General features: G+C 39.3%; 1 protein-coding gene across 4 annotated transcripts in view; it reads right to left on the reverse strand.

The window, feature by feature from the left end:
• Positions 1 to 26,060, reverse strand: part of BICDL1 (BICD family like cargo adaptor 1) — a 93,629-nt gene that overhangs the window by 26,050 nt on the left and 41,519 nt on the right. For all 4 annotated transcript variants that reach the window (XR_011542379.1, XR_011542378.1, XM_070628801.1 and 1 more), the window contains exon 3: positions 832 to 948. Coding sequence is in view for 2 of the 4 variants with exons in the window: in XM_070628801.1 (XP_070484902.1) it covers positions 832 to 948 (117 nt within the window). In the remaining 2 variants the exon portion in view is untranslated. The remainder of the gene's footprint in view (positions 1 to 831; positions 949 to 26,060) is intronic.

Raw genomic sequence — 26,060 nt, forward strand, 5'->3', positions numbered from 1 at the left:
CTTCAGGTCATTTAGAAGCAGGGGAGCAGCCGTCTGCGCTTCTCTGGGCCTGACCACACGGGCTGAGTCCTTAACCACAGTGGGCGCGCATTCACCTGGCCCTAGACTGTCCCTCAAAGTGAACCTTAGCTGAAGAGCTGCCGTTAAGACACTTAGCTGAGGGGTTCTCAGGAGCAGATTAGGTGGAGGCCTGCTCAGGGGAGAGCCCCTGCTTGGGCTGGTGATACAACCCCCACAACTGGATTCTCACAGTATTGCCCCCTACCTGCTCCTTTCTTTTTCCCTTTGGCCCACTCCAGGCCACAGACCCTGCCTAGCCTCTCATATGCTTTCAATAACATTACTATTTTCCAAACACCACACAAAGTGCTTTCTATGTATTAACTCATTGAACCCTCACAACAACCCTATGAAGCAGACACTTCTACTGCTCTCATTTTATAGGTGAGAATAACAGGCCCTATTAAGGTGGACTGAACGGGACCCAAAGGGAATGGAGAAAGGGAAGGTTCCCTCTCTAATTTTCTATTTAGGATTGGCAAGGATGTTTTTGGAGGGATCACCATATTCAGTAGATGTAGGTCATTCATGATTTCAACACACTCAGCTTTGAGCAACCTTATTTTTCCAGGAGACAGGCTATCCAGAGGAACATGGATCAAGTGTTCCCCATTTAGTTAGACCTTTCTCACAGATATGTCTCTCTAGAGATTTTGGATAGAGCAGGTTTTTGTTTCCCAGTTCAGAAGGCTCCTTATCCAAAAGACCCAGGGCAGCGTCTCCAATGAGAAGCATTTCCATCTCCAAGCACTGCTGCAAAGGAAGGCTCACCTCGGCCTGAAGGCTTTCCAGCCGGATGATGTGCTGGTTGGTTGATGAGTTTTTCTCCCTAAAGTCTTCTCTGAGGGCATGGACTTGCATGGAGAGTTGTCTCTCAACTTCTGATGCCTGCAAGCAGAGGAGACCTTCAGAGCCGACTCAGAGGTTGTGCAAAGGAAGTCTGTTCAGATTTCTGCCTTTCATTTCTCAAGCATCTCTTTGCAACTCTCTATTCTAGGGTGAGATGCTGGCTTCCTATCCCTAGTCCATTTGTTCTTTAGCACCAAACAAGACAAATCCCATCCCTACCTCTACCATGAATGACTCTGTCTAGGTCCAAGACCTAGATCAGAGGAAATAGGCCTGGGAAACAGTAAGCTCTCAAATGTTAGTTATCATCATTATTACTGTGCACAGAGCAGAAGCTCAGCAAACACCTACTAAATTGAGAGAAAGTCTCAGTATTTTACATGAAAGAATAGACAGATTACCTACTACCCTAGAAATCCCTTTATTTCTCCCATCCATTTCCTCAGCGGGGCCCAGGCAGATCATGTGTCTGCATTTCTCACGTCTACTCAACGTGGGCACTCTTTGAAATTCCCTGTCCTGTCTGTTAAGATTTTTGCTGTTCATTCCTCAACAACATTTTTTGCAACTTTTAATTCTCTGGGGAGGTGCTCATTTTGTATCCTAATCCATTTATTCCCTAATGCTGAAACACAGCAAACACCAAACACCACTCAGTGTGTTAACACCTTCTCTTAAATATGCAGGAGAGTATTTTGAAAGAATGCTCCCTTGGTGAGACATGAACTCTAGTCTTCCTCCTGAGGGCCCAGCCCAACCCCCACTGAGGAGAGCCCTAGAGAGAGGAAAGCCACAGGACAGGTTAAGTAACTGCCTCAGTGCTTTTTTGAGGCCAAATGGGGTCAGTAAGCTTCATGAGTTCTCAGGAGAGATCACTGTGTGCTGAAACGGTTAGGAAAGGCTGTCGGAGGAGGTGGGATGGTAATAATGTTAAAACGGTAGGCTAGCTGTTCAATGAGGCTCTCACCGTAATGGTTACATGTTCAATAATTCTTTTCTTTTTTTCTTCAAGTGCTATATAATCAATTGTCCGTCTTTTTTTGGTCCCATAGATTCAACAAATATTGCTCCCCTAGACTAGAGAGCCACATAAGAATCTTAACCTATAGTTCTAATCTTTAAATAACAATTATAAAACAGAATGAAATACACACCATCTCTTTTTCCTCCTTATTCTAAATTTTTTTGTGGGTGTGTGGAAGATTGTCCCTGAGGTAACATCTGTAGCCAATCTTACTCACTTAGAAACACGTTAGTCATCTTTGCCTAAAAATAACTGTAATATTTACTGAGTACTTACTATGTGCCAAGAACAGTGCTAAATGCTTTAAATGCATTATGTCAATTGTCACAACCAAAGCAGGGCCTACCATCCTCAATTTACTATGGGGGGAACAGGCTCAGGGAGGTGGAGAACTTGCCCAACATCTCAGCAAGGTATCATCAGGCATCAGGATGGTAAACTTTGGGCTGTCTTATCCCCTTAGGATTGTAATACTGCCTCCTTATATCTTGAAATAATTTTTCCTATTTCTATCTCTCACTATTGAAAACAAACTTCACAAATCCAATTTGGTAAGGCCTTTTTTTCTTTCTTCTTCTTTTTTATACTAAGCAATTTTATTTAAGACTCTTGAAATTTCTTCTAATAGAATTTAGGGCCCATAAAGAAAATTTCCTCTTATAAATGCTGCAGTTTGACTGCCTGTACTGAATTCTGTTGACTCTCAGGGTTTCAAATGTGTTTAGATTTGCAAAGCACTGGGTAACTCAGGCAGCTAACCTTATTCCAAGCATCACCATCTTCACAGGAGACAACCAAGCCACAGAAACGCACCGAGGGCTACAAAGCTAGCCCAGTGGTATCGGAAACGCTCCTGTACGCTAGTCTCCTCTCAGAGCAATCTTCCCAGAAATCAAACTTGTGTCTTCCACCAGGAAGCCTGACTCCAGAGTCTGGGCTCCTAACCACTAAGCTGTAATGTCTCCTTCAAATGTCTGATTCCTCAGGGATGTACTGTTCACAGAGGCTTTTAACCTGCATCTCTCACTCCAACAGCCCTAAGGAGCAGGAATCACCAGCCTTGTTTTGTAGACAAGGAGGTAGAGGCTTAGTGGGAACTGGCACTGTGCTGGTCTTTGGCCTCCCAGTTCTGTGCTCTCCCACCACACCACAGCCACCTCCAGCCAGATGGCCAATCATCTGCCTGTGATAGTGACGGAGAGGATGGATCAACCAGACAGACAAATCTACCATTCGCAAGAAGCTAATGCACCTTTCAGAGTAAATTATTTTCTTCTTTTTCAGAGATGGAGTCTGGCTCAGATCTTTAGACCTAATACAATGGAATATTAGCTACTGCTGTATATAAATTAAATAATAATCTCTTAAGTTCACACACAACTCTAATGTTCTAAATGCTCTCCGATCAAAGTGTCAGGAAGCCTACAGAGCCAATTTTAGCTCCATAATGAACTTCAGAGCTTCTTTGAAGTTCTTCAAGTAGGAGAGTCAGCCAAGGTAACGGTGGTCTTTCTGAAGGGACCTGCTCTGCTCCTGAGAGGAGGGATAGGATGATGGAAAGAAAAAAGTTACGAGATAGAGTTCCTGTCCTACCACATGTATGTGTACAAGCTGTATGAGTCATTTAACCTCTCTGAGTCTCACTCTCCCAAATTATAGACATAGTCCACCTTTACACAGTAACACAAAAAGGGCAGGTCTAACAGAATGCCCATTTCTCTATTTCTAATTCAGGACTTTGTGAGATTGAGCCGAATCACTGAAGTTTAGGGAAATAAAGAAAAGAAATGTTGTACTGTTACAGATTTAGGGCAGCTGTAGGAAATAGTAAGAGATCCAAGGATCAGTTGTTCAGTTTTTTAAAAAACCGGGTGCTAAGAACACCATGTATATGTTACAGGGTGCTGTCATACGTTCAGTTCACTTATGGGGTCTGCACCGAGAAGAGCCCTTTAAACGACTCGGCAAACATGAAGGTGGTGGTCAAGCTAAAAAATACAGAGAAAACCAGAAATATCTGGCAGTCACACCTTTCAGTTCTGCTCTCCTGGTGGCCTTTCAAAGCTCTTTACTAGTCAGCAAACACCAGGAGCCATAGCTCTCTTAGAGATAGAAATTGTCCTCCTTTGAGGTTTTGCCGGGGGACCTTTTTTGGTGATGGTGCTGGGAGGGATATTAGGACAATTCATTCTGATAGCAGAAATGGCAGGCATGGGACCTACAGTTTACTTCTCAAAATGATGCGTTTTGGCTACTGTGCCTGAGTAAGCAGCCAATAACAGCTATGGCAAAACTGTGGCAAAAAATGACATCTGAAATCATGGGTGAATATAAAAAAGATGGTATGATTTTAGTTCAAGTGTTTGTTCTTTTCGTCTTAAACTCTTAAGATTTTTTCCTATAACAAGGGCAACAAATGCACAGAGTAAAAAAAAATTAAAGGGAATTGGAGGATTGAAATGAAAGTTAAAGTCTCCACTTATCCCTGGTCATCAGTGCCACTCTCCAGTGACATCTCTAACATCACCCATATCTCTAACATCATCTAATATCATATAGATGTTTCTTGTGAGTCCTTCTAGAAATTCTCTATTCATATCTATCTGAAACATTACCAAAAATTTTGGATTTAAACATACATATATTTTAATCTTTCCATGTCAATATGTAGATCTAGTCTTTTTAACAATGTCTGGTACTTAGTTATGCGACCATACCGTAATTCATTTAACAAGTCCCTACTTATGAGCATTTAGAGTGTTCCAATTCTTTGCTATTATAAACATTGCTGCAAAAAACATCCTCACTTACCCATCTTTGTGCTTGAGGGAGAATATCTTATAAGTGAATAAATTCCTATAAGAGCAGTCGCTAGGTAAAAGGAGAGCATACTCATTTTGATAGGTCTTCCCAAACTGTCCCTCAAAACAGTAGAATCAATTTAAACCCCCACCAACAGAACATAAATACACCCGCTTTCCAATACCTTGCCACCACTGGGTATTATGAAACGTTTTAATCTTTAGATACTTATTTCTAATATTCTCAAAAACGTCTCTTTTACTTTCATTGCATACAGACTGGATGATAAAGAAAATAAGACATTTGAGAAATAACTCTAGTTCTGTTAAAGAAAGCTGAAAGTTTAACACATATATAGTCCTGGAGTGATCTGAAATGAACGCCTGTCATAATCTGACTGCTTAGATTATTACTATTTAATTAACCCTCAAACTGGCAAAACAAACTGACAGTGTGTTCCTTCTCCCTGATATGCTTGACTTGGTCAGAGAACCATCGTGGACAGATTACTTTCTCCCCCGAGCAGAGCTCTTCCATGACTACTTTTCTTATTGATATGATTAATAACATATTAACATTTCCCCAAACTGGAACATTTAAATTAAGTTGGTTTAAATTGGCCAAAGCAGAAGTACTATTAACTATACACTTTCTTGTTAAATGAAGGAAAGGAAATTGCACTAGTTACACATGAGCATCCATTTAACTTATTTGTCAAAAGGAAAAAAAAAACGAACCAATTAACTTAGAAATTATAGTAGGAGAGATGTACTATTTTATTTTTTATTTTTATTATTATTTTTTTTTTTGAGAAAGATTAGCCCTGAGCTAACATCTGCTGCCAATCCTCCTCTTTTTGCTGAGGAAGACTGGCCCTGAGCTAACATCCGTGCCCATCTTCCTCTACTTTGTATGTGGGATGCCTGCCACAGCATGGCTTGCCAAGTGGTGTCATGTGCACACCTGGGATCCGAACTAGTGAACCCTGGGCTGCCGAAGTGGAACGTGTGAACTTAACTGCTGCGCCACCGGGCCGGCCCCCAGATGTACTATTTCAATACTCTGCCTGACTTACTGAATTTTACTTTAAGAGAGAAATTCTCAATTTTTTTCTGTCAGGGCATGATGAATGATGGGCAACTGCCTGAAACACCTCGGGGGGGGGTGACAATGAGGATGATGACACCACCTATAGTGATGGTTCACATTATCAAGCATCTATTATATGCTTTATCATGTTCTAAGCATTTCGCATTTGTTTTCTCATTTAATCTTCACAATAATATGAAGAAGTACGTATTCTGACTTTTCCTATTTACAGATGAGGATATCAAGGGTAGGTCGTTTTCCCAAGGTCATACCGGTGCTGGTAGGTGCTGGAGCTGCAGCTCCTACACTCATACTCTCAGCCTTGACCCATAGCACTCCCTGTCCAACCCCCTTTGCTCCTTCTCAAAAATGCTTGATAAAATGAGATTGACTAATTAGAGCACGAACCTTGAATTAATTCTAATTTAGGACAAAGGGTGAATTATTTAAAAGCATTTGTAATTTACTATGGCTGAAAACTGCTACTTTACGACACTACTTTAAAAATAATTAAATTTATTTTTCAATTTAAATATAATAGAACCCCACTGCAGAATATGGGTATGTTTTAAAAATATTGTTAGTATTTTGTTGACCTCCCTGAAAATCTTTCTATATTTGTGTGTGTGTGTGTGTGTGTACAATTAGTTATGATCATGCTGTTCAGATAGATTTTCTTTTTTCACTTAGCATTGTATCAAAAGCATTCCCATGTTATTTATTACTACTCTTCTTAATCATCACTTTAAATGACTGCATAATATTCCATCAAGTAAATATGTTATAATTTCCTCTACCACTCCCTTACTGTTAGGCATTGGGGATTTTCCCATATTTTGCAATTATAATGAATACCTGCAATTGGGGTGTGACAGTAGAACTTGACCTGAGTACAAGTAGAATGGCCACCTTACTATGTCAGAAAGGTAGATGAATATACTTTAGAAAAGAAAATTTATACCAATTTAAACCAAAAATGGGTTTATAATTAGCTTTCACTTAATTGGAAAATCCAATTAACCAGAAATCTGTATTTTCTTATTTTCAAACTTTCATTGTTAAAAACTTTCAAATTTGGTGGTGAGTGCCATGAGCCTATTGACAGAGTATTACATGATAAGCCTCCTTTTTACTATCTTGATGATTTATAGCAATAAAAGTGACAGCCATCTACTAGATTATAAATAAATGCAAAAAATGTAAAAGTCTATTTGTTCTCACTAGGCTTCAGTATGCCAATTCCTCCCAAAGTCTCTCAAAAATAAAACCTAGAAGTAAAATTTACATATTTATATTCTCCTTAATATGTGAAGAGAATAAGATTTGCACCAATATCTTTCCAAAGAAAAGGCTTCATCTCTGGTAATATAGTAGGCTAGGTTATTGGGACTGACCTTCCTACTGAAAACAGATATATACACTGAATAAAACAGAAAAGACTTCTTAAAAGCATTAAGGAGTTGACAAGATAGTGATAGAGCCATGTTAATGTTTTACATGTGCAAATTATTACAACCAACCAATAAAACACAAACAGAAACAAATCAATCTAACTATACCACAAATGGAAAACATAATCACACTGATAGAGACGGAGAAGAACATGACCTAAATAATTTTGGAAAACAGTCTTCTGACTGTATACTGCAAGGTTCAAGAAAAAACGGACTATACATAGATGTTGCACTATAGTTAATAAATCGGTGTTTCAGAGAGGTATGGGTTAGTGATTCTGACTTTACTGTACGTATTTAATAGAATTGAACAAATACGTAAATATATCATGGATAATGAGAACCAGGTTTTTCTCTTGAAGAAAAAGAAGTTACAAATAAGGAGAGAGGTAAGGCTAGAGTGAATTCTGTGGTACTAGACTGGAATCAGAGATATCAGTATGAACTTAAGGTTTTTAATACATGTACAAACGAATCGACTGAGAAATAATTATAGATGTCTGTTTACGAGTATATTAGTGTATATTTATTTCCTAGCTCTGTCCCCTGAGAGGGCCTACAAGTAAGGACATCTCAGTAGCAATAAGCACATCTAGTTTCTAAATACCAATCTCTAATAAATGAACTAAGAAATGGCTGGTTCAAGGTTGGGGCAGGAAAAATAGAGGATGAACCTGGAATATCTTGTGATGCCAGAAAGAAAGGAATGCTCAAAAAATGATGGAGTATACTTAGTGGACATAGGTGTCAACTTGCAGGAGCTCCCAATGGCTAAGACTGGAAGCATTTGATAATAAAACAAATAATGATAGTAATGAATTGTAAAGCATAGAATAGGATATTCATCAGTCTGCACTGATAAATAAGCAACTGAATAAATAAATTAATTGAGGAAAAGGGGAAGCTCTTCCTTAAAGAAGAATTTCAATTAATAATTCAGAAGGAATGATGGAAATAGAAAATTGCCATTAGGCAAGCATCACATTAATAACCGTTGCAGGCAAGAACTAGAGGATCAATGCTAATAATCAGTGGGCAAAAGTTTGATGAGAAACAGAATGTTTGCATAGGCTCAAAGTATCTCCCCATAAGATTTATTAATTACAAAGGGGAAGACAGTAACTTCACAGTGGAGAAGCCTGGCAGACGCACCATAACCAAGTGATAAAAATTAATATCACCAGTAAAAAAACCATCACCACCATGTGTCCTCAATAGGATGCATGGAGAAGGGAACAACTGCACTTCTGTGCTACCACTGTAAAACTGCATAACCTCAATCTAATCATGACAGAACGTTAGACAAACCCAAAGTGAGGGACTTTCTATAAAATGATGCATCAGTACTCTTCAAAAATATCAAGTTCAAGAAAAACAAAGAAAGACTGAGGAACTGTCAGAGATTCGAGGAGACAAAAGAAACAGGACAGCTAAATGCAATATGGGAGCTTGAACTGTATGCTGGGCCAGAAAAAGAACATTGGTGGGAAAACTGGCAACATTCCAGTAGGTATGCAGATTAGTTAATATTGTCTCAATGTGAATTTCCTGGTTTTGATAACTGTACTATGGTTACGTAAAATGTTAACATTAGGGGAAGCTAGATGAAGGGTATATGAGAATCTCTGCATTGTTTCTGTAACTTCTCTGTAAGTCTAACATTATTATTTTTTTAAATACCAGATTGGTAGTGTCCCTAGACACTTGGCAGAAGAAAACAAATCATTTCTGAATGATAGTACCTTCATCCAAAGATCAAATAATCCCACAAATAATTTTCTAATAAAAATAGGCAGATTATAGTAAAACAGAAACAAAAACAAACACTTACGGAAACAAAGACTCATGAGCAAGAACTAGCATAAACAGATCCATAAAGATTTCAGATCCTAGAATTACCAGATACAGATTATAAGACAACTGTGTTGATTATGTTTAGATAAATGAAAGACAAGATTAAAAATATCTCTAGGGAACAAGAAAATATAAGATACAATCTACCAGATTGAAAAAGACACAAGATGTCTAGAAATAAAAAATAATCTTTAAAATTAAAACACGATGTGTAGTGTCAAAATTAAAGACTTCTAAGCATTAGAAGATATCATTAAGAAAGTAAATCTGTAAGGTCCAGATTGGGACAAAGTATTTGCATACCATATATCTGACAAAGTACTTGTATCCAGAATATATGAAAACTACTAACTCAATAATAAAAAGATAACCTAGTTTTTAAAATGGGTAAAAGATCTGAATAGACACTTCACAGAGGAAGATGTATGAATGGCCTATAAGCATGTGAAAAAGTGCTCAACATCATTGGTTACCAGGGAAATGTAAACTAAAACCACAATGGCACAGCATTACACACCCATGAGAAGGCTACAATTAAAAAGGCCAACACCACCATATGTGGGAAATAGTGGAATAACCAAAATTCTCAGACATTGTTGGTGGGAGTGTAAAATGGCAAAACACACGTTGGAAAAAAGCCTTGCAGCTTCCTACAGAGGTAATTAATAGAGTTTAAGTAACCATGAGACAGTTGTAGAGAAAATTACCAAATCAGAAGACTAGTCAGAAGGAATGATCTAGACTACAGCACAGAGAGACAAAGAGATGGAAGACAGAAGAGATACTTTAATATATCCTCCATAAGCTTAAACTGCAGTTCCACAAAGGACAGAGTGAATGGGACAGAGGAAATATTCAAAGAGATAATGGCCTGTTAATTTCCTAACTGATGAAAGACACCAATTCACAAACTCAAGAAGCCCAAGCAGAATAAATAAAAAGAAATTCACCCTTAGATACATGTTAAGGAAACTGCAGAACACTAAAGACTAAGATAATCTTGAAAAGCTGATGGAAGGAAAAAAAGACAAATTATCTTCCCAAGGAAAAGACTTGGTTCTCCTAATGCCCATTAATAGGGCCCATATTAGTTGATAAAAAGATACAAATAAAAATCTAAAGCCAAAAAGGCATTTTCTTGCTTAAATCTTCCAGTGGCTCTCTGTTACCTACAAGCACAAAAAACCTTCTCTGGCCAGTCCCCCACCAACCTTCCATCTCCGTAACTGTGTCCCTTTTACCCCTGTTCTCTTTCCCTGGACATACTTCTCCCCAGTTTTTCACAGGACTAACTCTTCTTGGTCTTTCTAGACGTAGCCCCAGCATCACGTCTTCCAGGAAGCTTTCTGTGCTCCCAGACATTCCAGAGTGCCCTCCTTTGGGTTCTCAGAGCACCCTGGGCACATACCTCTGGCAGAGTACATACTACATTTTATCACAGTTATCCATTTATGAGTCCTTCTCCCTCATCCCATTTTAGCTTTCTAAGGGGGGTGTGACTGTGTCTAGTTCATTTTTGTATTCCCAGTGGACAGCACAATGTCTGGCACATGGTAGGCTCTCAAAAATGTCTAAACTGAACCAAACTAAGGATCTTTCAAGGCTGACAGCAACTGCCCTTAAGAAATTAAAAGAATCAAGTCTCAATGTATAGAAGTCTGGTTACTATGGGATGAAAACAAAACATCTCCAAAGAACTAGAGTAGACACACAGACCCCAAGTTAATTAATTAATTAATTTGCTGAAGAAGATTAGCCCTGAGGTAACATCTGTTGCCAATCTTCTTCTACTTTATATGTGGCCCACCACCACAGCATGGCTGACAAGTTGTGTAGGTCTGCACCCAGGATCTGAACCTGCAAACCTGGGCTGCCAAAGCGGAGTGTGCCAAACTTAACCACTAGGTTATGGGGCTGGCCTCCAGACCCCAAATTTAAATCAAAATGTTAACAAAAGTTTATCAAGCCTTTACCGTGTGGCTAGATTTCTGCTAGGCAGTAGCCTTGACAATAGTGAGGAAGATAGAGCTGGTCCCTACTTTAGGTTCCAAGAATGTCAGAGCTGAATCTTACAAAAAACCCAAAACCAGTTATTTGAACTCCCTCATTATACAGATGAGGAAACTGAGGCCCAGAAGGGATGCCCTGGTCACATAATCAGTAAGTGATAGGTAAACAAATGAGATACCAATTTAGGGAGAATGACTGAAAAGGATGGAAAAGCAAATCACAGGAAACAGGGACTTGTAATTTTAATAACAATGCAGTTGATAGAGAAAGGTTAGAAGGAGAAAACAAAACAAAACCTGAGGCATAATAAGTAGAATACTGATTGCAAATATTTAGAAGAAAACATTTTCTTTTCCTGGTCTCTCATCTTGGGTTTCAACTAGTTTGAAGTATATTTTACTAATTATTTTAATCTCTCTCCTGCTACACTTTGAGCTCTAGTATCTAGGGCATTATTTAGTACATCATTGGTGCTTAATATATATTTGGAGAATGCATAGTTTATATTTTCTTATTAGAAAGTCAGTTCTAGGGCTGGCCCTGTGGCCGAGTGGGTAAGTTCGTGCGCTCCGCTCCGGCAGCCCAGGGTTCAGATCCTGGGCATGGACATGGCACTGCTCATTAGGCCATGTTGAGGCAGCATCCCACATGCCACAACTAGAAGGACCCACAACTAAAATATACAACTATGTACTGGGGGGATTTGGGGAGAAAAAGAAGCAGGGGGAAAAAAAAGATTGGCAACAGTTGTTAGCTCAGGTGCCAATCTTTTTAAAAAAAAAAAAAAAAAATTCTCCCATAAAGTTCTATTTTCACTTTATAATGCAGAGCATCCTCTCTAGACTTTGCAAAGCACTACTTTACTACCAAGCCAAAGCAGACATGAAAACAAACGTCCAAAAATTCTTTCAAGTGAAAAATTTGAGATTTTAACAAGATGAAGGTAAGTTTCATATTATTCAAATTTTTCATTTTATTTTAGTGTTTAATGGGAATCTGTTTTTCTGAACAACCCAAAGTTTAATGCCTGTAAAGGTAGGCACTCACCTGTCTACTCCGTGTTGGGTTGCTGGATTCTTGTAAGTTTATGTGGTTACACGATAACGGTGTGGCTGTGGACGTCTGCTGTACTACCTTACTAATTAATCCACCTTAGTTTAGATACGTAATGCAGGCGGATGAAACTCACTTTGTACTCAAGATTTATGTACAAGGATGTTCACTGCAGCATTGTTTTTAATAGTAAAAAACTGGAAGCAACCTAAATGTTCACTGTTAGCAGAATGGATTAAAAACATTATAGTATATCAGTGCAATGAAATGCTACCTGTATTAATACGGAAAGATTTCAACAAGGTAATATAAGGTGAAAAAACAGCATATTGATCCCATGTACAGAAAATTCTATGCACATATTTATTTATGTGCACACACGCGTAGAAGACTCCCTGGAAGGCTGCTGTTCATCAAAATGTTGTCAGTGATTCTCTCTGGGGGATGAGATTCCTCGTGATTTTCACTTGGAAAAAATTACTTTTTTGTAATGTTTGAATAGTCTATAGAAGTATGTATCATCTTAATAATCAGGAAAAAATGAAGCTATTTTTACTTTTTAAAAATAAGTACATTCATAACACCTTGACCTAGGGAGAAAGGTGAAAGAAAGAAAGGCATATTGTTAACACTGGACAAAGATCAGGAATTTTAGTAATAATGAGCCTGGGGAGAGTGACACAGTAATCACAACATACCTCAGACAGTATAACCTTAGAAAGACTGAGGGAGGAAAAGAAGTTATGGGTTTATTTCAAACTTTCAAGTTAGAAAATTTACAAAGTTCCATGTCCCTGTGAGGTATATAAAGAAGTATAAGACACAATCTCCATCCTCAAGGAGCTGAAGGAGTTGAGATAAACACTCATGAAGCAGCCGACATACGGCACAGAATAAATATTTGTATATACTGGCAGGTGGTATGAGAACGGCACAAACAGCTCAAGAAAAAATACGGTAAATGCCTTAAGAGAAGGAAGAACAAAGTACGCAGCTGTGTGACCTTGAGAAAATTATGCAACCACTATACCTCAGTTTCCTCATCTGAAAGATGGTGATTAAAAGATCAACCTTTAAAGTTATGCCAGGGGCTGGCCCCGTGGCCGAGTGGTTAAGTTCGCACGCTCCGCTGCTGGCGGCCCAGTGTTTCGTTGGTTCGAATCCTGGGCGCGGACATGGCACTGCTCATCAAACCACGCTGAGGCAGCGTCCCACATGCCACAACTAGAAGGACCCACAACGAAGAATATACAACTATGTACTGGGGGGCTTTGGGGAGAAAAAGGAAAAAAATAAAATCTTAAAAAAAAAAAAGTTATGCCAACATTAAAATGCAATAACTTACATGAAATTTTTAGCACAGATTAAATATGTAATATGTTATAGCTATTACTATTATGATAAAGTGAAAATGCCAAGTAGAATACTGACATTTGTTCAAAGGAAAACACGCAATTTGAAAGTTGAAACCTCAGTGACTATCTGGTTCAAACCCCTCACTGAGCAGGTGATGAAACTGAGGCAGGGATCAACCAAGTGAGGCCTATTCAGGATCTGATCTGAGTGAGGGAAGGTAAGGGTCCTGACTAAGATCACAGAGCGAGTTAGCTCTTGACTCCCCTTTCAGTTTCTTTCCATTTTATTACCTTTTTTGCCTCTTTTTAGACAAAAATGAATAGCCACATATTGGATGATTTTCACGGATGCCAAAAGCAGATCCCTTGGGATGAGGAAAGTCTGATGCCACTAACAGTGTTTCTCACTCCTGAGAGGGAGGGCCTGATAAAGTCACTGCACTATCGGTCCTGCTTATACGAGCTCTGTGTAAAAGCTGCTCTGCGACATTTAGAAGATGTATGCCCACTAGACAGGGGCCGTGTCTAATTTTGTTTTGTTTGAAATAACTTTTAAATTAGAGCACAATAATAGTTTTATTATCCTCCTTTTAACCACTGTCACAAACGTAATCCCTCAGCATCAAAGACCAGCAACTCTGGCAGCACAGGCTTTAATTGAAAAAGAAAAAAGGACAAATGTTAATACGCTTTTGTTTCTGAAAGAGGGCCATTATTCAATGTCAGATTCCTACTGCTAGTTAATAAAAAATATTTCAGAAGAAGTCAGAGAGAACAGATTTTTTAAATTTTAATTTTAAATGTTCTATGAGAACTCCTAATAAAATAGGCCCCAGATATTCCCAAAATACCATGTTCACAATCACAGCATTTGGTTCACTTAGTCTGTTTTTAATTTTTTAACCAAAACGACACAATCCTCTGTGTTAGCTTGATGGCCTGGCAACTTGCACTAATTCCAACATGGATGGAACACTTGCCTTCTATGCTTTAAACTGAGGATACAGAGATGAATAACACTCAGTTCTTGTGAGAAAACTGTCTCCCAAGCTCAAAGTCTGAAAAGAACAGTCTTTCTTTTCCATCAGCTACTGCATGTGTGACCTCAGGCAAACTGTGTAATTCTCTGTGCCTTAGTTTCCTCACTTGTAAAATGAGATAAAGCGGTAGCTACCTCAAAAGGTTGCTGTGAGGATGAAATAAATTAATATATGTAAAGTGTTTAGAACAGTGTCTAAGTACACGGTAAGTACTGTATGTGCTAGTTGTTGCTGTTGTCATCTTCATCATTACTAGATGCTGGCTCTAATAATCTCAAAGATCAACCCGGACTGAAGATCTGATGTTCAGGTCATTGGCACAGAAAAGTGTCAAAGATTAAATGTAAATGAGGGCAGATCTTAAAGCGCCTAAGAAAGTTTGGCATAGGGATGGATGGAGGATGGAGAGAATGACAGCCCTGACTGAGGCAGAGGTGCAGAAGATTTAGGCACACTCTTTCGTCCATGGATGGGGGATGGTAATAACAGAGAAATCTTGACAGGTGTTGGGGGTAAAAGGAGAAGTGAATATGGAAACGTAGCCAAGCTAAAAGAATTACTATCCAGCTACACTGAGACACTGCACTGTCCCCAAGAACACGTGGATCCTGGAACAGCCTCCCCCTTCCCTCAGGGTTGAAGATACTGGCAGTACCGTGGACTTCCTAGAATGTGAAATGTTTGTTTCCAAAAAGAGATTACACAGAGATGCTTGGAAAAGAAACTGAGAACCTTTATATAATAAACAGGAAGGCTGGGGGAAGGGAGACACTTTGAACGACATTCTACTTAGCAAATGTTAACTGAGGACAGTGATGGGAATGGGCTGGGGTAAACACTTAGGCAGCCTTCACTGAAGGCCAAATGGCGTCAAAGGGACACACTCAGGATTCCCTCAGAAAATAACTGTCATGTTTAATCCTGTTAAGAAAGAAAATTCTAGAATTTCTAATGCTTTTTTCCCTTTTGGTCATACGGCTCACCAGGGGACTCATCTAGACCTCAAAAGAAGGTTAGAAAGTTCAGACCTTCTTGTTTGGAGCTGGAGAAGGGTTTGGGAAAAACTGCTTTCCTAACTGGTGGTCACTTTCTTCTTCCCACCACCATAAAAACAAACTAATAATCAAATTCTGCCTTTTTCTTTTTTCTCTGAACACGCCTTCATGATTTTGCTTGTAGTGGGCTACCTTTTTGAAACGTCTTTCCCTGAAAATTTTCACCTAATAAATTCTTAACCTTAACAGCGCAGTTCAGAGATGACCTCTATATTGCTTTCCTAATGTCTCAGGGTAAAATCAGATCATCTCCAGTCCTGTAATACTTTGAGCACAGTCATGCGTCACTTAACGACGGGGATATGTTCTGAGAAATTCGTCATTAGGCAATTTCGTCGTCGTGTGAACATCATAGAGTGTACGTACACAAACCGAGATGATTTATACTACACACCTAGGCTATATGGTCCTAACCTATGGGAGCACTGTTGTATGCGTGGTCCACCGTTGACTCAAACGTCATTACGCAGCGCATGACTGTATTACACACTCTATTTTGTTTATTTGTTTACCACACACAGTTTTGTTTGTTTACATGTCTGTTTTCTTTCTTACACTGTGAAGGACTTAAGGACAGGAATTGTATTTCCTATTTTTGTTTCCCTAAAAAAGTACATGGCACATAGTAGGTGCTCAAAAGTTTACTGCATGAGATAAAATCTGCACACCTTATGTGAGTACATTTTGAGATAGTTAAGCTATGGCTATAGAAAATAGAAGTGGGATTAAGCTAAACCCCAGGAGGGTCCCTTTAGCAAAGTTCCAGCAGGATCATCAGGGAATTAATGAGATAATTCCCTTTGATTTAAATAGCCCATCCCCAGGAAAGGGCACTGTCTCCTATAGGTCATCATGACTCAAGCTGATTTACTTTAGGCTTTGATGTAAATTACCTGTGACTGATCCGTGGATTTGCTGCTTGGTGCTTCTACCTACACCTTCACTCTGCTTATGCATGTGGAATCTTTTAATACTCAGAACCTACAACTTCTTTCCCTGTGGCTTCTATAAACCTCAATAAAGTCCTTTCTTTTATAAGGTCATTATTGTTTGATAGGAGATAGATTTGAAACCCTTTTTGGAACTTGTTATTAAATAGGCACCCCCAGAAAAGTATCTGAGGGAGTAGGCTTTAAATTCAGATTTCTTTTATCCTGGAAGAGAAGCTCATATTCTGGTAGCTTGAGTTGAAACAAGAAACCAAACCTGAGAAAAATGAAGACAATGAATATTCACTACATACTTTTTATGTCCAAGCATGGCTCCAGGTAATGTACATTATTTCATTTTATCTTTACAACGCTATGGGACACGTCCTGTTAACCCATTTTATAGGTGAAGCTAGAAGAGATTAAGTCACAGAGTCAAGGTCACTTAATTAGTAAATGATGGGGCTAGTATTCAAAGGCAGTTCTGACCCCAAAGCCAACGAAAATGCCACCACACAACCACATGCAAGGGAAAAGACTGCTCTCACATCTACCTCTGGATAGGTTTAGCAGCAAGAAACAGACATCCAGTTGGCACTTCTTCCTGAAAGCTTTGAGATCTCTTTTGTAATTTATCCCCAGCCTTGATCTTGTCTCTGACTTTAGGTTCCTATATCCAAGTGCCTACTCAACAGGTCCACTTGGATAACTACTGTGTATCTCAAATTCAACATGTACAACAACTGAACTCCTGATTCTAGGGCTCCCACCCAAACATGCTTCTCCAGAGTCTTCCCTATCTCAAGAAATGGAACTCCACTCTCAGGAGTTTTAGGCCCAAACACAAGAATTATCCTTGACTCCATTTTTTCCCCATTATACCCACATCCGAACCACGTACAAATCCTGTGGGTTGTACCTTTGAAATTTACCTCAGAGGACTGTTATGAGCATGAATAAGTCGATACTTATAAAGCTGTGAGAACAGTGCCTGGCATATAATAAGCACTACGTGAGTACTGAGTAAAATAAATACCCAGCATTCTACCATTTCTCTCTGTATCCACTCTCGCAGCCTAGCTGCAGCCACGGTCACCGCTTAGGTGGATCCTCACTGCAGTAACCACCTAACTGGTCTCCCTGCTGCCAGCCTTGTCCTCTGACAGCCTGTTCTCCATGCGGCAGAGCAATTCTTTAAAAACCCAAGCCAGGTCACGTCCCTGCTCAAAACCATCTAGAAGCTTCCCATCTTACTCAGAATGAAATATAGTGAAGTCCTTATCACGGCTTAGAAGAGTCTACAAGATTCTTTCCTCAACGGCAACCTCATCTCTGATCTCTTTTATCCACTGCATTTCCTCTGTTCCACTTATACCGGTCTTCTTGCTATCCTCAGCCCTGTTGAGTACATCATGATCTGTGCATTTGCTATTCCTCTGTCTGGAACACTCGTTCCTGAGATATTCACAAGGCCTGCTCCCTCCCTCACTCAGGTCTCTTCTCAGATGTCATCTCATTACAGAGGCCTCCTTTGTTCACCCTACCCCTACACATGTCAATCTCTATTGCCATTCTCTGTTAAATTCTTCTCTATAGCACCTATCACACCTGACCTATAGCTCTTTTTTAACTGAGTTAGTAATTGCTCCTCTCACTGCCCTTGATGTCAGTTTCAAAAGGGCCTCTGTTTCATTTGCTGCCGTAACCCTCGTACTCAGAACTGTGCAGTGAACGGAGTAGACAAATTTACTGAATACAGGGAAAATACGTATCTTTCACTCATTTTCAACTTACAGTTGTCTATAAACATACTCCTAAATGTCACAGGGAACAAAACAAATTCTATAAAATTCCCACATTACAGAATGAGTTCAGTTTTCAGCAGAAAATTTTTATTTTTAAATATTAAGAAATTTATTTTTAAATCTTTCCTTTCATTTGAGTAAAACTGACAGAAAATAAATTATGGCAATTATTACCTTTGCCCCTAATTACTTATCAATAGTCAAAAAACCTCTACATAAATTAGATATAAAGCCTTTTCCTTCCTCAGGTTTACCTTATCTTGTTATGCCCATTTTGCAAAAACTATTCAAACAGAATTCAAGCAAAATGCTATTTCCTTATAGAAAAAAAATCCATGGCAAGACTTTTTCTTAAAAGCACCTCCTACTAAATGTTCAAACATGGAAATATGGAAAAGCAAAGTTTAGATTTTGGAGACAGCAGCTAAGTAGTGTGGTAAGCCCCCAGTGGGACATTCTACCAGCAAATTTGGGCATTTGTTGATGAAAATACTTCTCACATCTTGCCTCACTAAGATTATATATCAGCTGATGGTTGCCGTGGAAACAGCAGTAATGCTAACAAGGATTAGCCCCAAAAGGTTTAACCACTGGGCGTAGAATTATTTTCCTGTGCAGTCACTAGGGAAGCAACATAGATATTATATGGGGATAAAAAGCTGGTGAGACTCCCTGTAATTGGGGGAGGGGAGGGGCCCAAACTCTTCCTCCAAATCAGAGTCTATACACTTCTTATCCTTGTAATACCTACAGCTGGATCATCTAAGCTCTGAGCCTTTTTGAATCCTACATCCTCCACGAAGCCTTTCCTAATAAATTCTAGCTCTCAGTTCTGGCCTCTGTCTCTCAATTTATACTTTTAAAAATGGCTTTCATATCATAATTTGAGTATCTAATGATAGTGTCTTGCATGGTGCCCTACATGCAAGTTGAAAGAACAGTTACCGAGTGCCTACCCTGAGCCAGGCACCAGTGCTAAGCACTGTCATATGACTCATGTCTCTAAGTCCTCAGAATAGTATCTCTCAGGTAGGTATTACTAAGCCACTACTTAAGTGAGGAAACTGAACTTTGGAGAGTTTAAGTGACCTTTCCCATAAGACAATTTATTTCCCCAAAACAAGCCTTATCACTGGTGCTGGACTGTAGGCTCCTCAAAGGAAGGGGTTGCTCAACTTTCTCTTGCAACTTCTCCAGTATTCAGAAAGGGCTTGGCTCATAACAGGCAATGAGTTGATAAAAAGTGATTTAACAAAAATCAACAATAAAAAAAATAAAAAGAACTACATTTGATGTGAGCAGGTGGGAAGGCAGCGACTGCTAGGTTGTGTGTGTGTGTGTTTTTTTAAACTGAAAGACTTCTAACAACATCCATATACTATTTTGAAAAAAAAATTAATTAAAAATCTTAAAGGCATAACTATGAACATATTGGTGTTTGGTCATGATAAGTGGTGAGATATGTTGCAAGCCACTTGTTATTACTAATAAAGTAATAAAGTGAATACTTTAATTCAAAAATATCAATAGAAGCAAAATTCAGAATGTTCACTCACTATGTTTCCTCAAGTGGGAGAGCAAAGGTGTAGTTAAAGCTAGCCCTCTGGGCAAACTGAACATTACAGAAGCATTTTGAGCATGCGTCTTGAGGGAAAAAGGTTAAGAATCACTGACTTAAGGAAAAAATGTTGGGACAGGGATCACCTGTCACTGAACTCTATTCCCAACTGTTCCTGGCTCACTGGGTGAACAGAAGCAATTCATGTCAGCAATCTGGCCTGTCTCCTCAAGCCTCTAAAACACATGGGACTGGGGCCGGCCTGGTGGCGCAGTGGTTGAGTTCATGTGCTCTGCTTTGGTGGCCCAGGGTTCACAGGCTGGGATCCAGGGCACCAACCCAGCACCGCTCGTCAAGCCGTGCTTTGGCGGCATCCCACATAAAACAGAGGAAGACTGGCACAGATGTTAGCTCAGGAACAATCTTCCTCGGCAAAAAGAGGAAGATTAGCAACAGATGTTGGTTCAGGGCCAATCTTTCTCACCAAAAACCCCCCCAAAAACATGGAACTAACTAACTCTACCCACTGCTGGATCATCCTTCAGGGGCAACTAGACATTACTTAGTGTTCTAAGTTGGTATCTGTTCTATTTTCTTGTTTCTCCAAAGATGGTGAGGGAACAAGAGTAGCTTACTACTTCTGGAAACTGCCTAGTGGACCGGCTTTGTGAAAATGAAATGAGGAAGCCTGTTAGTTGATTCAGTTGTTTCCTGAGAAAAATGGAAGGTGAAAGGATGAGTTTGTTAAAAAATTCAGATTAAAAAAAAAATAGAAATGTATTATGTAAATCAGGCTATAAAAAATGTCTTTAGGATTTTAAACAAAGTAATGTGTTCGAAAGTGAACATCAACTTCTCAGGAAGAGTTAAGAGATTAAAAACATGTCTCACTTCCACAGCTACTAAATCCATAATAAAAACCCATTTCCTACTTCTCCAAGGTGTTAGAAAATCGATTAGTTAATGTCTGTGAAGGCTTTCAGGTATAAAGTGCTATCTCACTGTTAAGCACCATTCTATTTAAACTTGTTTCTGCTTCCTTTCTGTCAATCAACTTCCATGTCTATCTGGGATGCCAAGATGGAGATTAATTACTTAACGGTCTTATGAGCCTGAAAATTCTTGGGAGCAGGGAAGCTGAAAAAGATAGGAATAGAAGTTTGGGGCACATTCAGACAGAGGGTCATTCAAATGCCAGAATAAATATTCCAAGCCAAAAAGAATCTAAATAACCTGTCACCTCAGAGCTCCTAGGTGGCAGAGAAGGTGTTCTATAAATCAAGATGATTACTCATTAATAAACCTAACATACTAAGGAAGAGCAAAAATATAACAAAGGCAACAATTCTAAATAATGTGGTAACCCAATACCATTTAAACATACAATTATTGAACATCTACCATAGGAAAGGCAATGTTAGGCTATGAGTAAGATTCATTCCTGCATTCGAGGAAGGACATGAAACATAAATTTGTTGAAGTAAAAGCAATAACACAGAAGCGCATATATTAAAGCATTTAATTGACAGATCTTGAGTTCTGGAAAGTGAATCCTCAAATAAAGCACACCGAATCAATGCATTTATTTATCCACTGTATTTATTTGATCATGGTGAACTGATATTTCTATACAGTGAGACTCACCAACAGTTCCAAGCTTTGTAGCCAATCAGCCATAATTACCACATAAACGCAAAAGAATGGGCTATAAGGCGCATGAAAGAACTACATTTCCAGATGAACTTTAGAGAAAAACAGTCTGACGCTCTCAGGACAAGAAAATTGCTTACTGATTCTATAGCTTGTTTCCACAGACTGAACAAAGTATAGCTAGTCTAGACTGTAGTAGAAACAATTAAACTAGAATAAAGGCTATCCTACTGATTATGGAGTAAATTCACAGACGTCCTGAAATCGCCTGCCTTGGTTACACACCTTCTGATCCATTAATTTTACTGCCAGGAATCTATCCGCAGGAGTAATCAAAGCAGCTGTCAAAGATTATGTACTAGAAATTCCCTAGGTGTACATCCTACAGAAGTATGTGTTCATGGTCACCAGAATATATGTCCAAGATTGTTTATAACAGCCTTATTTGTTAATAGCTAAAACCTATAAACAACTATCACAAACAGGTATGTTATATATTCATACAACGGAATATAATGTAAGCTACATGTATCAACATGTATGAACTGTAAAAACAAACTGTTAAGCAAAAGAAGTCAGGCACAAAATAATTCACACTGTATGATTCCATTTATGCAAAATTCCAAAACAGGCAAAACAGAACAGAATTATTTATGGATACAAACCTAGCAAGTAAAACTCACTATAAAGCAAGGGAAAGGACTGATTACCATAAAAGTGTGGATAGTGCTTCCTCTGGGTAGCACAAGAAGAAGGGGATTGTGCTGTGGAGGGGACTTGTAAGACCCTGAGCACAAGGCTCAGTGAACGCGTGCTCGACTCCTGACCACCAGCCTGACTGACCATCTCACCAGATGAGACAATAAATAAAAAGTTTTCTGATCCCTGCATCCCTTGAAAGAAATTGTCACGTGAAGCCAAATTCCAGTTGGGGAGTTTCTTGGATGAGCTTATGTCCTGAACAGGATCATAAAGTCACATGTCACACCCTCTCCAGAGATCAACTGCCCAGGACCAGATGCTTCTGTTCAAGCCCAGTGCTCCCAAACCAGGAGAGGAACCCCCTGACAGACGCAGCTCACAAACTCCTTTGTGTTTAGTTAATTTTAGTATCAGAATTTTAGTTAAAGATAAGTCCAGTCATGCCTTCCTGAAGTTACACTCAAGTAACTTTGTATTTTGCATGTTCCCAAATGGTACTCAATAGAAGACAATTCCTAGTTTGCGATTTCTACAGATGGCACATTTCATCCATTACATTTGAAGTCTCTCTAATTTCATTCTTAAAGACAAAGTTAATTTCTGTTAGTCTACAACTAATACTGGCTCATTTTCCCGAATCAGAGCAGCAAGTTATACGGACCAAAAACATGTAGGAAAATTACATGCAAAAATTTAGTTGGTGATATGCTATTTTCATCAAAATGCTCAATGACCATGAAGGATTAGAAATTGTATTCCATTATCTGGTAGCATTGAAAGAAGGATTTTACATAAGTCAATGCTTGAACATTCCATAGATTACTTTTCTTGTCAAAAGGGGAAAACACAGCTGAACAATGGAGGATCTCACATCATTGCCATAGTCCAGGGGTCAATCTCAGCATCAACGATGGAGGGACAATCAGTTGTGTGTCATCTGATGTAATGCATCGTTAAGTGCATGTCTTCTAGCTAAAAATGTTTCATTTGAATCCATCAAGCTTTAATATATAACTTCAAGTTAATAGCAAATGCCAGGGAATAGAAGAACAAGCTAAATGTCACTATGAGGAAGCAACCAGACAAACTCAGAAGCTAAAACTTTCTCCAGGATACCTGGCCCACTTAGAACAAGGAGAAATCATTGGAGTGGAAAGGTGGAGATCAGTGATTTAAAAAGCAGGTTATAGAAGAGTACACGCAGCATGTGATATCATTTTGGTTTTAAAAAAACTGTAGATGTATTTTCCTATTCCTAGGAAAAGGTCCCTAAAGACTGACACTAAGCTATTTCACTGGTCATCTATGGAAGGTGGAAATATGATGTTTTTAAAGAAAATTATTTGACTTGTCTCTATTTTCTAATTTTCTTCAGTGCACATGTACTGCTTTTTTTGTTTTTTGTGGTTTTCTCCTTTTTTTTAAAGCTTGGCACCTGAGCTAACATCTGTTGCCAATCTTCTTTTTTATTTTTTCTTCTTCTCCCCAAAGCCCCCCCATTATGCAGTTGTATATTCTAGTTGTAGGTCCTTCTGGTTGTGCTACTGGGGATGCCGCCTCAGCATGGCCTGGTCAGCAGTGCTAGGTCTGTGCCCAGGATCTGAACCGGCGAAACCTCAGGCTGCCGCCGAAGCGGAGCGTAGGAACATAACCACTCGGTGATGGGGCCAGCCCCCTTAACTAACCTGTTATTATTACAAAAGCAGTACATGGGGCCCAGCCCCATGGCCGAGTGGTTAAGTTCCCATGCTTCACTTCAGTGGCCCAGGGTTTCGCCCATTTGGTTCCTGGGTGCAGCTGTGGCACCACTCACCAGGCCATGCTGAGGTGGCATCCCCCATAGCACAACCAGAAGGACCTACAACTAGAATATACAGCTATGTACTGGGGGGCTTTGGGGAGAAGAAGAAGAAGAAGGAAAAAAAGAAGATTGGCAACAGATGTTAGCTCAGGTGCCAATCTTTAAGAAAATAAAAGGTTAGTTAAAAAATAAGTTAAACAAAACAAAATCTCCAAGGCAGTGAGTAATAAGTGCCAGGTAAATGATAACGAGTTCAGAAAATGAAGCAATCACTGTGCTAGAATGGCGAGGGAAGCCTCCAGGAAATGAACTGCCAGCTGGTCCTGGAAAAATGGATAGAACTTGGACAAGCAGAAACTAACTGTTAATTCTTTAACCCATCAGTCAGCCTAAAAGTGGCAGGGCAGTATGGAGGACTGCTTGGCTAGGTCATGAGATACTCAGGCCAAATAAACAAAAAACCTCCCTTTAAGTCCTAATCAGCTGCCCCTCGTTTCTGTCATTGTTCATGATCCAAGAGCCACGACCAGGAAGAGGAGTGTTGACTTATTCTGGCCTCATCTTCCTAAAAGATTCCCTCTTCCTGGCTTCTGAGAATGGAATGTTTTGCCTCTGAGAATGGAATGTTCTAACACAGGTATGAGTGGGGCCCTGTATACATGTAATGGAGTGAAGGAAAGATATGGTAGAAGGAATTTTGAGACTGTCAAGCAAGCAGACGTGAAATGGCCTTTTCAAACTGCACAGGGTTCTACGACTTTCACGAATGTGCACACTCTGGTCTTTTTTCTCTTCTTGTGTGTTAATCTGATGGAGTCATTCACACATTCAACAGACATTTTAATTTTTTCATTCTTGTTTATTTTTATTTGTTTTTTAAATTTTTCTTTCTTCTCCCCAAAGCCCCCAGTATATAGTTGTATATTTTAGTTGTGGTCCTTCTAGTTGTGGCATGTGGGACGCCGCGTCAGCATGGCTTGATGAGCGGAGCTAGGTCTGCGCCCAGGATTCAAACCAGTGAAACCCTGGGCCGCTGAAGCAGAGTGCATGAACTTAACCACTCAGCCACAGGGCTGGCCCCTCAATAGACATTTGATAAGCACCTATCATGTGCCTGGCACACAAAAAGTATCACACACAAACCAAAAAGAACTGTAAACAAATTATGAACTCCAGTTAATAATATATCTGCTAAAGTATTAGGAGTAAAGTGTACTGATGTCTCCAACTTACTTTAAAATGCATCAGAGAATAAGATGGAGTGATGGATACCTGATGCCTTGCCTGTAGCTGGTAGCCAGTTCTCAAAAGTTTGCTGAATTTATGAAAACCAAAACCAAAAAACGTTAAACATGGTGGGTTCTAAATTCATGTCTGGAAGCATATTCTATAAGAGAAATTTGGAATTTGTCCAAGTCTAAAGTTTCTAATCCTCTGAGAAGCAGGATGCCTAGAGAGAAACTGGGTATTTGTGATGTCCAGAGTGCTCATCACTTACATGCTGTGATAAGTAGCAAAGGCAAAAACCCCCCAGGGGTAGAAATGTAACTAGAAGTACTTACAAGGGAAAAAAACAAAGTGAATAAGAGAAAGGTACACTTCTGTAAAAGAAGCACTCATTAGCACAGATGTGAGCAACAACTTTGGCGATGTGGGCATAAGCTCTGGACTTGGGGATGAAGCCTAGAGTTCCAGATATATTAGTTTTATTACATACTAGTCATGTCACGTGACTTTGGGCAAGTCATTTAATCTGAGGCTCCTCTTTTGTAAAATGGGGACAATATATGCCTTTCTACCTCACAGGGTTCTGACCATGGAAACGTAAGTTTGGTAAATCTTAAAGCATAACATAAATGTGAGGCATCCTCATCATCCTATTAGGTCTAAGTAACACAAGCCTGTTCCAATTTCCAAAATACAGCCACCTCCTCAGGAAAATAGAACAGATCATCATTATTAGGCCCTTT

Source organism: Equus przewalskii, chromosome 7, assembly GCF_037783145.1.
Source record: "Equus przewalskii isolate Varuska chromosome 7, EquPr2, whole genome shotgun sequence".
NCBI classification, from domain to species: Eukaryota; Metazoa; Chordata; class Mammalia; order Perissodactyla; family Equidae; genus Equus; species Equus przewalskii.